This window comes from Amblyomma americanum, chromosome 9 (assembly GCF_052857255.1).
Source record: "Amblyomma americanum isolate KBUSLIRL-KWMA chromosome 9, ASM5285725v1, whole genome shotgun sequence".
Taxonomy (NCBI): domain Eukaryota; kingdom Metazoa; phylum Arthropoda; class Arachnida; order Ixodida; family Ixodidae; genus Amblyomma; species Amblyomma americanum.
The window spans coordinates 148,373,336-148,388,940 of NC_135505.1; the positions used below are offsets into that span (position 1 = coordinate 148,373,336).

Genomic DNA, 15,605 nt, shown 5'->3' on the forward strand with positions numbered 1-15,605 from the left:
GCTTGCCGTGCTGCGAACATGATTAAGTGCACAGAGGGGAGAGACGTCTTGGGAAGGGTTTGAACAAAAGCGAGCGTAACGGTTTTGCCGCTGCACGCGCGGCTGGATGGGCAAATTTATTTCTGTTGTTTTCGCTCGGAAAGGCGCTCAAAACTTTCGCGATGGGCGAGAAGGTCGCGCTGTCAGCCGCGCCGCAAGTGACGTCACAGCTGCGTTACGGCTGTTACGCGAGCGATGTGGCTCCGCCATTGAAAGGTCACGTGCGCCCTCCGGACCTATCGCGTCAGTTGTTGGTAGTCGCACTCGCTGGCGGGTGTCGAGTACACTGCTCCGCACAGTTTGCCCTTTGCCGATGGCGTGCGAACTGTTAATAAAATAATGCCTAATCGGACTGACAAAGACAAGGTGGGTTGAGCGACGACTCTGGCGCCGGCTGCCGCACGGAAAGAGCCGCACGGCGCGTCTGACACGCGCTAGCGTTTCGGTACTTGTTAGGCTTAATCGTGGCTCGCCCATCCCGGCCTCGCAGGTGCCTGCGAAAAACAACAACTCCGGTGCGACAGCCAAGAATGGCAGCGGCAAAGACACGACCGACGGCGCCGAGGAGGTGAGCCGGACGTCTGGTGCCTGTCGTGCCGCGTGCGAGTCTGCGGCATACTCGCCTGCGCAACATGGCGGCGGAAAAGCAGTGGCTCGGCTAGCGCGCAGCCCGGGGCCTGTCGCCGCCGCGCGTACGGCCACTGGTGGTCCGCGGAGGCCTCGGGGGTTTCGACCCGGGCCACCGCGGTGTCGGCGTTGGCGAGCTGGCGGCGCTGGCCCCGTGCCGACGCGTCGTCGGCCGCTGTCGTGCCCGGACCATGTGTGCGGTTTTGACAGAACAGCCGGTGTGGATACGGGTAAACGGCCTCTCCGCAGGTTTAGCGTCAGCGCCCGTTGAGAGTCTGCTCCCGACCGGGCCCGCAGCTGGGAGACTCGGTCGTGACCTGTCACGACCGGGGCGAGGCTTCGGCTAGACGTGCCTGTAGCACCATTAGTGTTCGGTGCATCTCCCATGTTCGCGAGCTTGGTAGCGAAGGTGATCGTGTGTCGTGCTCTGTTTCTCGGTGACGCATCACAGCACCTGTCGTCGCCCGTGTGGTCTGAAGGCGAACCTCCTGCTGCCGCGCAGGTGAGCCTAGCGTGCAACAACAACAGCAGCAGCACCACTGGCGCCGGCAGCGTGGTGCACAGCAACGGGTCGGGCGGCACAGCAGCCGCGGCGAGAGGCGGGCCCAAGTCCGCACCGCCGCCGGCCAACCTGGTGGCGAAATGCAAGCTTGCCGGCGCCGCCGTGCCCACGGCCCCGGGCAGCGCGATGCGCAAGGAGAAGCGCCAGAACTCGTCGCGATTCAACGTGAGCCACAACCGCGAGCTGCAGAAGCTGCCCGCGCTCAAGGACGCGCCCTTAGCAGAAAGAGAGGACCTGCTCATTCAGGTGAGCGGCCCGCATTTCTTCGAAGCTGTGGCGACTGACACTCGAAATGAGGGGATATCTGTGTCACTTTGTACCGGTTCGTGATGAAAAGCAGATCGAAAAACAAAATGCATGCAGGGAATGATACACACTTCGTCATCACCCCAATAGAATGATTCGAGGAACCTTCTGAACCTTGTCAAGTACTGTGACCAGTGTAGCAGTGATTCATTGCGACAGAGGATTCGAATCCAGTGATGGTGGGAAACATATGTCTGCTCCATATCTTTGCTTGTGTGCCTTACTGCATTTTAATGTTCTTGCTTTACACGTACAGACCTTAATAACTTTTTGGTTTCGTTAAAATTTCTTCTGCAGCCCTTTTGTCTGCAGAGCTGGGCCAGACATTGAGGCAAATGTTGCTCATGTGCTGTAGGCGAGTAGAAAATTTCTCCAGGCCTGGTCTGTGCTGTTGCTGGCCAAGCTAGCATGCTATAGTCGGATAAAACTCCAGAAGCAGCAGCAGATGCCTCTTAAAGGAGGCCCTCCAGCGAACGACATTGGCCGATTTCTATGACTGTGGTTAATCCGGTTAAGCCCTGGTTATTCCCCATTCATCTGCCACCCCCTGCGATTTCATGCTAGCAGGTCCAAAGGGGCTGGTCAAAGGGGCGATAGGGAGAATTGGTCTAGGGGGAGGATCATTCGACGCTATTGCCATTGGCTGGAGGAGCTCCTTCGAGCAAAGATGGTGTTGATGGGTAGTCTACCAATGACCAACTCCAACACTGGCTGCAGCTGCATTGCTAGGGAAATTGTTTTAAAGTACATGAGTTTCCAGTTCCTGTATTTGACGCTTACGGTAACACAGCTTGGTGGAGTTTACACTTTGAAATCTTGAATGCATGGCACTTCGCGATGCCATCAAACGCAGCCGTGACAGCGTGGGGTGGGACATTGTTTCATGGTGCTTCTGTTTGGTCTTTATAAAAGCAGGCAACTGGGCTGGGGGTTTGTTGGGAGGCCTCATAGCATCCACTTCAACTTGCTTAGTTCCATTGTGGGTGACATTGAAAATTTTCTCCTGGTGCTTCTGTGCGACATTGGTCCGTAGCTCCAGAAGGTGGCATGTGCTTTTCAAAGTCATTCGCGTCAGGGTTCCTGAGTCCATAAAGCAAGAGGCCTACATTAGCAAACGTACAGAGTCGATCATGCTTGTCTAGAGCGCTCGGGCGGTGTGCTACGGAGCAAATGAAGTGAAATCTTTTCGCAACTGCTTTGCTAGCGTTAAGGTGCTGATGCCTGTGCGGTTCATGTGTCTATTCGGCTGCTCTCCAGTGCAAGCATTATCAGAGAAAGTCAGTACCTGCTTTAGAATGTCACCTTATTTCCCCCGAACGTCACCTCTCAAGCGCTCGAGACAAGTTTGATCGACTCTGTACTCTTGAAGTCGTTAGTGAAACTGACCTTCTCGGGCCGGGGCAAGAGGAACACACCCACTGTCAAAAGTTCATGAACTGCGACTCTGTCATGAAAAAAAAAAAAGTTTATTTTTCTGTAACCAATCACAGTTAGGTGGCATATATTTATTTCAAGATGTGTGGATAGAAGTCAACAAATTTTTTTTTTCACTAATGTTGCCTTTAACTAACTTTCGACTGTGAGTCCTTTTTTAACTATCAGACACAGGCATAGCTGTTGCTGACACTAAATATGAGGCTAATCTGACACAGTGTGATAAGGCTTAGCCTTATGTGATTAATATAATATGTAATAAAATGTATTTTTAACCTTGCCAACTACCTTCCTGTTTTCTCAGTTATTCCAGTGTGCTAAGAGTGGCCTTCAAACATAGAGTATATTTACGAGGAAGTAATGACAATAAACATCCAACTGAGAGCAGCGTCAAGGGCACAAACGCTGCTGCCCAACTTGAGTGTTTGCTCTAGTAACTGAGCTATCCAGAATGGCTAGCAGGTGCTGCATGTTCTCCTTTTGACTTGTCTAGCTGTTTAAGCAAGCTTTGCGATTTCCTTGCCGGCCTGCTTTACTCAGTTGCTAGTTACTGTGATAGTCTGGCAGCGTTCTTAGGTTTGGTCTCTGACTCGAGCGAAAAATTTTTTTGCCTACGAAAAAAAAAAGAGAAAAAGGCTGTACAACACATTTTGTAGCATTATTGATGTCCTTGCGGTCATGCTTACTTTTCTCGTTGACTTTGCTGTTTTGGGTGAACTCGCAGTGTGTCTGGCTTAATCTCCAGAGCCTCTGTTGTGAGAGCTCACCGGGCTGGTTTGCAGCAACTGTAGCGTGCACCAAGTCTCTGTCTGTCTTGTTATTACAGGCCTCTAGTACATTTCCTGTCTGTTCCGTTTTGTCTCTGAAATAATGCATTCAATGCTGCACAATCACCATCATCATCCTGACTACGTCCACTGCAGGGCAAAGGCCTCTCCCATGTCACTAAATTGGCTTGTGGCATTAGTTAAACTGCTGTGCCTCAGTGTTTTTTCTGTTGAAATTGTGGCCTCGTATCGCTGGCTAAGCTTTTTCCTGTAGGACTTACCATATGTCCTGTTGCCTCTTGTCAGATTGTGATGCTTGTCATGCTGTTCTCAGTCTTGGTGTGTACGGGAGTAACTGCATTCAATGTCATCTTGAGCGCAGTCATGTAAAGGCTACACAGCTCTCTCAAATGAGTCGGTTCTATGCTGCCTTGTTTAATTCTCCCCAATGCATTGAACAATCAGTTTGAAGATATTTTTGCAAGATATCAAACCTTATAGTGTCATCCAAATAGGGAAGAAAACCATTGATTGCACACTGACCCATTGCAACGTGTTAGAAAGTGCAATGTTCATGCAAGCATAGGATGTAGACATTCGCTTGTTCTTTGTGAGCCCTTATTCAGGGTTCATCGAAGCTCGTAAATGTGTCTGCACAGCTCACTTTCGCTGGAGAAGCACGCCTGCATTGCAGGAGGTGTGTCAGGGCCCAGAACTGCTATTTGCTACACATCTTGTAGCTTCACACCATTGCACGGAGCTGGTAAAAGAACAGTGGATGGTGCAGCTCCTGGTATTTGTGGCACAAATCGACATTGTGGAGTCGTTAGTAGTGTTGCTACTCTTAGTTCGTCCGTCTGAGATTCATTCAGAATGCAGCTGCTAAACCTAAACAAAAGTGGCTGAGAATGCACCACCAACTTGACACTCTTGTAGATGTTGCAAAATGAACTGTGCTGCAGAAATTTACAAAATCATTTAGTGCACAAAAGGATATGTGTATACAACAGAAAAGCAGTTTTCAGGGAAATACTTCTACAGTGTGAGGATGTATGATTGCTGTCAGTGGCTGACTGTGAGGTGACATGACCACAGCTAGCAGTTTTGTTTATACTTTCAGATAGGAAAGGGGAATGGAGTCCTGTGTTCTTGATCCATATGGCGCAAGTACAGCACTGTATATTTTAAAATCTCACGTGCTGAAAACCACCCATCACTGGGTGGAAATTGCCATGGTCTGTTTTAATTTATTTGTTTTGCCTTCATTGTGGCAGAACTCAGTGCAGTCACAGACAGCGATCTTGCATGCAGCCCCACCTTTCCTTCCAATTCTGGATACACTGCGGTCCGCCCACGAAATGATGTTTTCTTCTCGTTTCTGCAAGCTGTGATATGCAGCTTCTGCTTCCGCCAGTACTGAATGCTCCTTTCGGATACCTCAAATTTATGCTGTGCCGCTAGGTCGCTGTGAGCTTTCACATACTCAATCGCATTTTTCTTGAAGGCAACGGAGAATTGTCAGCGGCTTCTGCTCATTTTGAAACAAAATGTGAAAAAGCAGCCTTTAACCAAAATAGCTTTGCAACAACAGAAATGAAAAATGGTGGTGCGAGAACGTCGCTAACATCGCCACGCTGCGTTGCTGCTGATGGCGATGGTGATGGAGGCTGTTGACTTCCAATGACCGGTATATAAGACGGGGGTCTACTTTTCGCCACGGTTTTTTTGAAAAAACGTTCGACCTATATTCTGGTTTTTATGGTATGTCAGCTTTGCATGTAAGTGATTAAGTTCAGTGCATTCTCTCTTTTTTTCATGTAATGGCCTTGTGTGTTCGAAAAATACGATTTTTAAAATGTATTTGTGTGCTCGCTTTGAAATTATTTGAAGAAAATTGCTCTTCCATTTGAATTCACTTCGAGCCAAAAAACCACTATTCACACATGCCTAGTATATTCAAGCAGTGTGGTCATTCTCTACTCGCTGCCTGCTAGTTGGCTTTGAGAATAGAGTCTGGTTCGAGTTTGCACCGTAAAATGTCATTTGCTCTCACCACAGCTTCTATCACTGGACAGATACAGAAGTTACTGTCATATTGTGCATTCCCCAAATTTTGGTGATCAGCTTTTCGAAGTCGTTCTCTATCTTTCATGGGGTTCGCATTAGAGGCATGTAAAAAGTGCAACAATTAGCCTTCTCCCATGAAAACAGCACACGGTATTGGCCTTGGCTTCAATTTAAGTGTGGATTGATTGAAATGAACAGTGCCTTCTGTGCGTTGTTTCCTGGAGACCGTGCTGCAATGTTGATGTTCCCAGGTTATTGTTGTCCTCTGGGAAAACTGCTCACACCAAAAACAGATCCTCTTGAGTGGCCGCAGCAATTAATTTGGAAACTGTGTGTGTGGCCTGGTTTATATCCTCTTCAGGTGCTGAGTGCATATTTGTGCATGCCATCCGAACACTGCCGAGTACAGTCGCGAGTAAAAAATATTTGCACACATGACGGAAGACCGGATCACCGGAATGACAACACGTGGCGCTGTGGGGAACCAAGAGGCTGATAACGAGAGTGTCGGGTCATTCCTATTCTACAGTATTAGGGCGGTACAGTGGACTGACACGGCCCATCAAAATTTATTTTTCTGTCTTGCCCTCTCTCTTTTTTTAATGCAGGTTTGTTCCCGCAGGCAACCGGTGAAGAATATGATAGTTATTTTATTTTTTTTGCTTGTTTGGCAGTTATTTTTGCGAGCAGCCTCAGCCGCACTGCGCTTGGTAACTGCTTGAACAGCTCTGCATGCAGGAGCTGTCATGTCCTTCCAAGAGAGCAGATTTGAATATAATTGTAAATATATGGGGGCTAATGAAAAAGCGACTAGCTAAAAGGCAGCTGCACGAGTCATCGCCAGATATCCTTTGGGCGGTGGTTCAAGAGGAATGCAGCAGGCTCCAGGCTCTTCCTGACCTTGCAAGCAGTGACTCCTTCCCTGCGCGCCTTCAAAGCGTTGTGAGGGTCGGTGGGGCCTATGCACGCCATTAGTGCAACGACGTGTTTGCTTTCGCATCATGACAGCAAGCTGGCTATCCTCCTTACTTATTTTCCTGAATTGATATTAATTTTGTTAATATTGTTACTACTATTGTTACTACACTTTCCCAACAAAGTGATTTGTGTGAATTAGTTGCATCGGGAAAATAAACTGTTTTTCGAGCTTGTGTAATACTGGCTAAAAGCAGCACTATCATCTATTGTTCCCGCGAGTTCCTTTGACAAACCATCATCGACATAAAAAAACAGTACTAAATAAGAAGCCATCTTTGCTCATGATAACTGAGCCAAAATAAATGCGCATGCACAGTCACATAGGGTTGGCACTTCGACGCTCGGTCAATGACACGCTTGATAAAGCTTACTGCCTGCCGTCCCTCCCTATGCTGCAAATATGGAAACGGTCCGATAGGCAGGTCTACAAACCGCAGCGCCACGTGGTGAGATATACAAATTCTGATCGCCAAAGATGTGTGCTAATATTTTTTACTCGCGACTCTACCTGTATGCAAGACGCAATGGGCAGAAATGCAGACACTACAAAAGTTATTGAAATGTGCAAAATCTTCCATAGAAATTTGTCAAGCTAGGCACCCAAATGAATGCAAGAAAACATTAAGATAGATGCTTCTTCTTTTTATGGTAGCTTTTGTTTGACTCTGGTTTGCTGTTTTGTTCATACATTGAGATCTTATAACAGGAATGAGTCGGAAGCAGTATATTTGAGGCTCTGAAGCCAGTGGTGAGTAACTGTCTAGAGATAAGAGGTATTGACACAAATTGGTTATAAAGCATCTGAGAGGATGGAAAAATGTCGGTGCAATCTTGGTATGCTTCGTAAAAACATCTGACAATTTTACCACTCGTCCTCTTGCATGCAGATACGCACACACTTTTTTATATATACAATAATTTTTGCCTGAATGGATATATTTCCTTGGTTCACATTCCTGCACTTACAGATGGTACAATGCAAATTGCCCTCACTTAACATCCACAGAAAATGTAGCAGGTGTTCCGAGGTGTATAGCTTTGATGGCATCGGTTTCTAGTGAAGGCTGCATATCTGAACGTATGGGACAAGGTCCCAATGGGTCTGGCATGCTCTCTGCTCTCCTTTGCCTCTCCGCAGAAAATCCGGCAGTGCTGTGTGCTGTTTGACTTTGTCACCGATCCGCTGTCGGATCTCAAGTGGAAGGAGGTGAAGCGGGCAGCGCTACACGAGATGGTGGAGTACATCACCTCCCAGCGGGGCGTCCTGACAGAGCCCATCTACCCTGAGATGATTCACATGTTTGGAGTGAATGTGTTCCGCACACTGCCACCCTCTTCCAACCCCAATGGCGCCGAGTTTGACCCTGAGGAGGACGAGCCGACGCTGGAAGCGGCCTGGCCCCACCTGCAGCTCGTCTACGAGCTGTTCCTGCGATTCCTTGAGAGCCCGGACTTCCAGCCAGCGCTCGCCAAGCGCCACCTGGACCAGCGGTTCGTGCTGCAACTGCTGGAGCTGTTCGACTCGGAGGACCCACGCGAGCGTGACTTCCTCAAGACGACGCTTCACCGCATCTACGGCAAGTTCCTGGGCCTGCGTGCCTATGTGCGCAAGCAGGTGAACCACATGTTCTACCGCTTCATCTATGAGACGGAGCACCACAATGGTGTTGCCGAGCTGCTCGAGATCCTGGGCTCCATCATCAATGGCTTTGCGCTACCCCTCAAGGAGGAGCACAAGCTGTTCCTCCTGCGGGTGCTGATGCCACTGCACAAGGTTAAGTCGCTGAGCGTGTACCACCCGCAGTTGGCGTACTGCGTCGTCCAGTTCCTTGAGAAAGAGCCGAGCCTGACGGAGCCGGTGATCCTGGCCCTGCTCAAGTTCTGGCCCAAGGTGCACTCACCCAAAGAGGTGATGTTCCTCAACGAGCTCGAGGAGATCCTGGACGTCATTGAGCCCGCCGAGTTTGCCAAGGTGATGGTGCCGCTCTTCCGGCAGCTGGCCCGCTGTGTCGCGTCGCCCCACTTCCAGGTGGCCGAGCGGGCACTCTACTACTGGAACAACGAGTACGTCATGAGCCTGGTGAGCGACAATGCGGCCACCCTGCTTCCGATAGTGTTCCCTGCGCTCTACAAAAACTCCAAGGCCCACTGGAACAAGACCATCTATGGCCTGGTCTACAACGCCCTCAAGCTGCTGATGGAGATGAATCAGAAGCTGTTCGACGACTGCGTCCAGAACTACCGCCAGGAACGCCACAAGTCAGTTGTCTACTTTACCACCGCGCGAGCTCCTTTCTCTCAAGTGTACAGTACCCTAGCTTCCGGTTTCGCCTTACTCATCTGACAGCTTTTTAAAAGGCAATCATAGTCAGATCGTTTCAAAATGCAACCTAAAACGTAGCGGACACGCACAGACCAAGGTGACAGCAAATAATTTTTGTGCTGTTAATTTCTTGGTGTAAAAAAAAAAAGAAAAAGTCTAGGAAAGATTTATTTTCAGCATGGAGATTCAAACTTCTGTCAAAAATGCAGCATTAATCGATTTTACTACAGAACCAAATGAAATGACCACTCTTAATTTTACTTTTATCTGTTCTCATAACGTTTTCCAATTTGCCGTCAGCTGGAACTGAATAACCGGAAGTTGTCTGAATGTACCAGTGAGAGCACAGGTTCATTCCTCTGTCACGCGGCAGAGCACCGTGGCTGACTGCTATATGAGCTTTGGGCATAAAATGTATGCCGATTGAGTTGTTGGTCCAAAACCTGATAGTCAACAGAAATAATACCAGTCAGCCATGAAACATACTTGTTAAGAGACGCTGTATGGGTAGGGCCTCAGCATTGTGAATGAATGGAAACTCCTGTGGGGTGGCAGATAGTTGCGCAGATGAATTGGAGCCACTCTAAAGCTCATAGCACCTGGGACCGAGACAGAATGTCATCCCACATTGTTTGCACTTTTTTTTCTTGTGCTGCAAGAAAATATCTGGATATGGCTATGGGTTTAGCCTTTGGTAAAGGAAAACAAAAAAAGCATTCTATAACTTCATCATCAGCCTAACTACGCACACTGCAGGGCAAAAGCCTCTCCAATGTCTCTCCAGTTAACCCTGTGCGTTGCCAGCTGCGGCCACTGTATTCCCGCCAACTTAATCTCATCCGCCCATCTAACTTTCTGCCGCCCCCTGGTACGCTCGCGTTCTCTTGGAATCCACTCCGTTGCCCGTAAGGACCAGCAGTTATCCTGCCTTTGCATTACATGCCCTGCCCAAGCCCATTTCTTCCTCTTGATTTCGACTAGGATGTCATTAACGCGTTTGTTCTCTCACCCACTCTGCCCAGTACCGGTCAATGCTCTAGCATTAAACATTGCACAGGCAATTTATAGCTGTTGCTCACATAGCAAATTGAAGTGCAGAAAACTTGTATTCCACATTGTCGGTTGCTACCTGTGCTTGCTGCTTCTTTGGCTCATCTTTCTCATATTTTGTGACATCTGGTCGTCTCCTTCCGGGGAGAGTTTTCTCAGACATCGACAGAGAACACAGAGTCTACGCAATGCAACAAACTCTTTTCTTTCTGCACTGAAGTTGAAAATCTGGCATCCAGAGGCATACTGTTTAGAACAAAGGAAAAAGTTTGCTTTTGACTCGCACTTCAAGAGTAATCATTGGTTTAATGCTCACACTGTATTCCCTCTTGTATTGGAAGCAGCTGTACTACCAGGCCGGACTCAATGTGGACACGTGCACGTTTTGTTTTGTTCAGGAGCGCAGCACGACATTGATTTTTAAACTGGTATGTTACGATACACATTGCAGGCACCCTTCATGAGGAAATGTAAATCAGGCTGATTGCTTGCAAGAGCGGAATGTAACAATTTGAAAAATTGTATTCTATCAGCAGATGGAGCTTGCATTTGATTCCAGCTCTGTGTAGTCTCTTCTGGGGTAATGTGAATGGCGTTGCTCTTTTCACTAATCTTGCTCAATGATTTCAGTGAGAAGATGCGTCTCAGGGAGCGAGAAGACGCCTGGAACAGGATAGAGAGTCTTGCCGAAAAGAATCCTCAGGTGAGGGAGTGTCCTGCAGGGCAGTTTTGTGTGTGTGTGTGTGTGTGTGTGTGTGTGTGTGAGATGGAGCTCTCTAGCCACGCCAGCAGCTAGCGGGTGCACTGAGGTTCTTGAGCAGTCCTGTGCAATTTTTTTCACTGCCATGTTTCAAGTGGCAGCCTGGAGGCTTAGAGACTTAGCCCTCAATTTTGGAACATTGAGCGCGTGAAACAAAGTCATGGGGACAGGAGTTTTGCGGCTGGTTTGTTATTGGAGAGCTTGGGTGAGCAGTGGACTGACGGGTGGTGTCGCAACGCAGTTCCACATAGTGCGGCCCTTGGTTGGCACCCCGAGCCAGCCCCCCGACAGCCCACCGGAAGACGACGACATGCTCTACGACAGGCTGGAGAAGGAAGCCAGGGAGGTGAGTATGGTGGCCACAGGCTTGGCCGGTTGGGGTGGGAATGCTAGTTAAATGTGCAGATTTGCTTGTGTGTGTGGCAGGGGGGATGCTTGGAGCTTCCTCACAGTGAGCAGTCGATAAGGATGACCAGAAGAGGATCTAATTTCTGTTTCTTGAAAACAAGCTTGTCACTGTCTTTTATACGCACATTTGTCACGTTCACAGCCTGGTAAAATATGTTTTGCATGAACAAAACCACGGTGAGAATTGGTTGAAAACCATTCTATATCTGGCAACCTTTGCCACCGGTGACAGTGTCTATGCGAGGTGGCCTAGATTGGTGTGAAATTTCTACTTGGAATTTATGCAGTAAGTCTGGTTCTGCACAGTGCGTTAGAGTGCATAAGCCCAAACTAGTCAAATAGGCTTCCCCCCCAAAGGGAATGCCACTACTGGCTGTCAGGGCAGTTGGGAGCGATAATGTCAACAATCTTGAAAAGCCGTGGCCTTCCATCTACCGCAGATATCCCTTCTGTGAGACAAGCAATGCTCGCGCTTTCTTGCCAACATCAGGACACGTGTGAATACGTTAGACCCTGGGGCGCTGAGCAAGCCATTTATCTATGCAGTACAGATGTTCACACTGCTCAGCAGTGCTTCCAGAGACCCCCTCCTGGCTGCCGCTGTGAAATACTCTCTTCCCAGTGAGTTTGCCGCTGTCTGTGGGAGCTTCGCCACTCGAGTGAAGGGCAGGCTCGTGATGAGCTGCGAGAGGCGCTCCATATCTCGGCTATGAAGTGTCGACCAGGTTTCCAGCAACGACTTGAAAATGTGCTACGCTGTATGCAGTGAGCATCTGCAGCATTGGAGACAGCAGCCGACAGTGATTATCCATGCTTGGTGCCGGCAGTAGGGGCATTGGGAGGCTAGCCATGGACGCCTCACCAGAAATTCCGCTTTCAGTACGAGAGCATCCCTCAGCCAATGCTTGGGCACACTGTTCTCCCCGTCCGCATTGCATGAACATTCCTGAAAAGCTTCGGCTAGGTGCAGAACGAAGTGTATACACGAAGCTGCGGCATCTGCCATGCTTACAAGCAAACAGGCCGTCAAGCTCTTAAGGTAGTGTTGGTGCTACCTTGAGATTTTGGAGGAAAGTTTAATGTTTTTCAAAAACTCCACTAATGGAGTGAATCAAGTCTAGGTTGGTTTCTGAATTGCCAAACAAGCCTTGTGGGCCATTTGGAGTAGAAGTTTGATTTGAAGTGGGTTTATGAATCAAGCAGTATGCCCTGTATTAAAGCACTCCAATGGCTCCAAATCAAGGCCACCAGACCTGCAGCAAACAAACATCGCATCATACATTTGGACATCATGTAATCATGTTATGAGCTGAGAAATGCAATTTGGGCCTCGATGCAGATCCACAATGCCTTGAGCGAGTTCACAGTGCAGATAAGGGTTTTTTTTTTCTCTAATTATACCCGTTATGAAACCTTTGCTCAATATTTAAGTGTGTCCAATTCTCAGTTTCTAGAGGCTGTGAATCTTTCTCAGCAGCACTGTAAACCTTTGAACAGGCGTAGGTGGCTCAGACTGTTATGGGTAGTGCAGCAGCAAGTAGATCCCCAAATACGGAATCAAACGGTGTGCCAGATTGTAAGATATGAGGGGAGTTTGGCAGCTGGGCCTGTATCCTAGAAGTTGCCACTGTGTAGGCAAGTCCATTTCAGGTCATGCCAGATCGGTTGGAGCTCCAGTTGAGAATGTGACAGCTTAATGACAGCTGAGCTCTCCCCGTGTTATGTCATCTCGGCAGAAATGGCACTCCGCATTGCATGAGCAATTTCAGCATAAAAATGAATGTTACGAAACTCGTGCTGCGGGGATTGGATTCATATTTGGATGAAAGTGGAAGCAAGAGGTTGGGTTCGACGTAATGGTGGTGGGAGATTCCATACACAATCCGAGACCGCAGCGGTGTTCGCTGCTTTTGAAACAGGAGAATGCACAGACTTTAAGCCATACCTATTTGAACATGTGAACTTTAGACACTTCCAGAAAGCTCCACTGGATGAAAACAAACCACCCGGTTATAGTGCGCATGTGCAGTTCATGCTGGTGACAGGTGCGAGTGACAGATGGCAGCAGCTGTGAAACACGCACCTGCCACTTGCGCAGTTGGTGCCTGCGTCATCTGCGTGCAATTGTTTTCAACTAGTTTTCTGGGTAGCAGACACTCCCCAGAGGGCGCCACGTCTTGTGAAAGTGGCGGGTACTGGCACAAGTTATGATTGAAGAGCTCTGGCCTGATGGGGTGCATGCAGGTGACGACCCTGGCTAATAAGAAGGAGAAGCCCCTGTTGCGGCGCAAGTCGGAGCTCCCGCTGGACTCGCTCACGCTCAAGGCCCTGAGCGACCACAAGAGGGCCGACCAGCTGCTGGCACCCCCCGACGCCCCTCTCTGATGACGACCCAGAACAAGGGCTTATTTATTTGCCTTTATTTTTGTACGCCCCCTCTCCTCCTCTTCCGAGGCGCCTCGCTGGCCAAGGCTGCTGCTGCTGCTGCCACCGGCAACCCACACCACACACACACACACCTACTCTCTAGAAGGAGGGAAGAGGGGCTCAGAGGACCAGCTAGCAACAACAAATGACCCCACCACAGCTAGGCATTTCCAATAGAGTCGTCGACACCTGACCCGTGTCTCGTTCGCTCAATGGGCCCCTGTTGGGGGATCTGTCTCTCCGAGCGGCAACGCGGTGGAGGCGTGCGGTGCGTCGTCTTGCGCCCTTGCAGCTGCGCCGTTTAACCCACTAATGCCAACCGAGCCATGGCATCGCAACACGTGCAACCTAGTCGTGGCTGCCGCGCCAGGCTTCGTGATCTGCCTATTTCCCTGTGACTTTTTTCTTCTTTCTTTGACATGCAGTTTTGGCATCGGATTTGATTTTGTCGGTGCCCGACTGCAGAGGAGGCTAGTGCCTGTGTACGCATTGTGTGCGCACTAAGTCGTTGACTGCATGACACCGCACCCCTGTTGTGTTGCTGCTTGAAAAGATGGCACCAACAGAATGACAGGACATGGGATGACAAGTTTGTGGCCCACAGCTGTTTGAAAGTCGCGTGGCGATAGGGTAGTGCAGGCATAATGCCTAGTTGAATAAAGAATATTGATAATCTCAACTAGTGTTGACTGGTTGCTCTGCGTTCAGCATTCCAAATGCAGCGGTATGAAAGTTCATTGGTAATTGACTAATGAGAACGGTGTGCTGCCAAATAGCTTTCTATAAAAAGCACATATGTTCAGTTGTCTTGCATACTGCAGATTAGCGTTGCGACAGCACCTGTGTTGCATTACGACTAGTACATGATATCGACTGACAATCTCAGCTTTTCACTGTTATGGACGCTGAGCTTGCAAAAACCTGCTCAGAGTGCTGTTGCAACATCTATTGCGTTGTGACCTGCACAGTACACATTGAATTGATTTGCATGATGTTTTTTTTTTTTTTGATGGTTTGACTTCAGCAGCCCACAGTAGTTTGTACAGGCTGCTGTATACTATGGTTGTGATGCTTTGACGCTATTACAGAAGAGTGAAACACGCAGTGGCAAAGCCTGCAGCTGTTCCAAACAAGCAGTGTGCAACTGTTGCACGTTGGTAGGTGGGAGTGCAAGAAAATGCTGAACAGTAAGTCATTGAAGCCTGCTCCACCTGTTACTTTCTTCAGCTGCTGAACGTCTCTCGCATGGGGCAGACATTCGTGTAACCTAGCAAGTTGAGACTGGAAAATGACGAGGCTGTTTTGTAATCTGTAGGAGAGCCTTCCACCGCGCCCTTTGTTGATGAGTTTTTACGGCGTGAGGTCATCTGTGGCCAAAAAGCGCCATGGCTCAAGGTGTTTTCATCTACTCAGGGTGAGGTCAAAGACAGATTTCCCAAGCAATTCACCCTAGATCAGCCAAGCACCAGGTCAGGAGAAAACTTGTACATATTGCATCTCCGCGGGGTACCTGGCAGCGCTGGGGATCAAACCCTGCACTTCCTGCATACGAGGCATCCAAGTGCTAGACCACTACTGCGGTCCTTTGTTAGATGAGCAGCTCTCATTACACCAAAAGTGTTTGGTGACTAAATAGCACGAAGTAGTGCGATTAGTGGCGCCACCACTTGTGCTCTGTGTGAACTGTCTTCCCTAAATCAGCTTTACTTATTACTCGGTGTAGGACTGAGCCACAAACAGTTATCACTGTGAAATTATAGCTGGCCGAGCCAAACTAGATATATTCCAGAACAATGAGCAGCTCGCACGGCTTACCAACAGCGCCTAGTTACTAAATAGCATGAGGTAATAAGACTA

The 15,605-nt window shown here is 48.8% G+C and overlaps 1 protein-coding gene across 2 annotated transcripts; it reads left to right on the plus strand.

The window, feature by feature from the left end:
• Window positions 1–249: 249 nt before the first annotated feature.
• On the plus strand, window positions 250–14,427 carry LOC144104850 (serine/threonine-protein phosphatase 2A 56 kDa regulatory subunit gamma isoform-like). Of its 2 annotated transcripts, none has more exons than XM_077638061.1 (7): window positions 250–405; window positions 530–607; window positions 1,118–1,474; window positions 7,919–9,039; window positions 10,784–10,856; window positions 11,155–11,259; window positions 13,566–14,427. In XM_077638061.1, the coding sequence occupies exons 1-7, from the start codon at window positions 379–381 to the stop codon at window positions 13,704–13,706; spliced, it is 1,902 nt and encodes a 633-aa protein (XP_077494187.1). In that variant the 5' UTR covers window positions 250–378; the 3' UTR covers window positions 13,707–14,427. The 2 variants fall into 2 exon arrangements, with proteins under 2 accessions (XP_077494187.1, XP_077494188.1); XM_077638062.1 differs by having other exon boundaries at window positions 251–405; window positions 1,169–1,474.
• The last annotated feature ends 1,178 nt before the right edge of the window (window positions 14,428–15,605 follow it).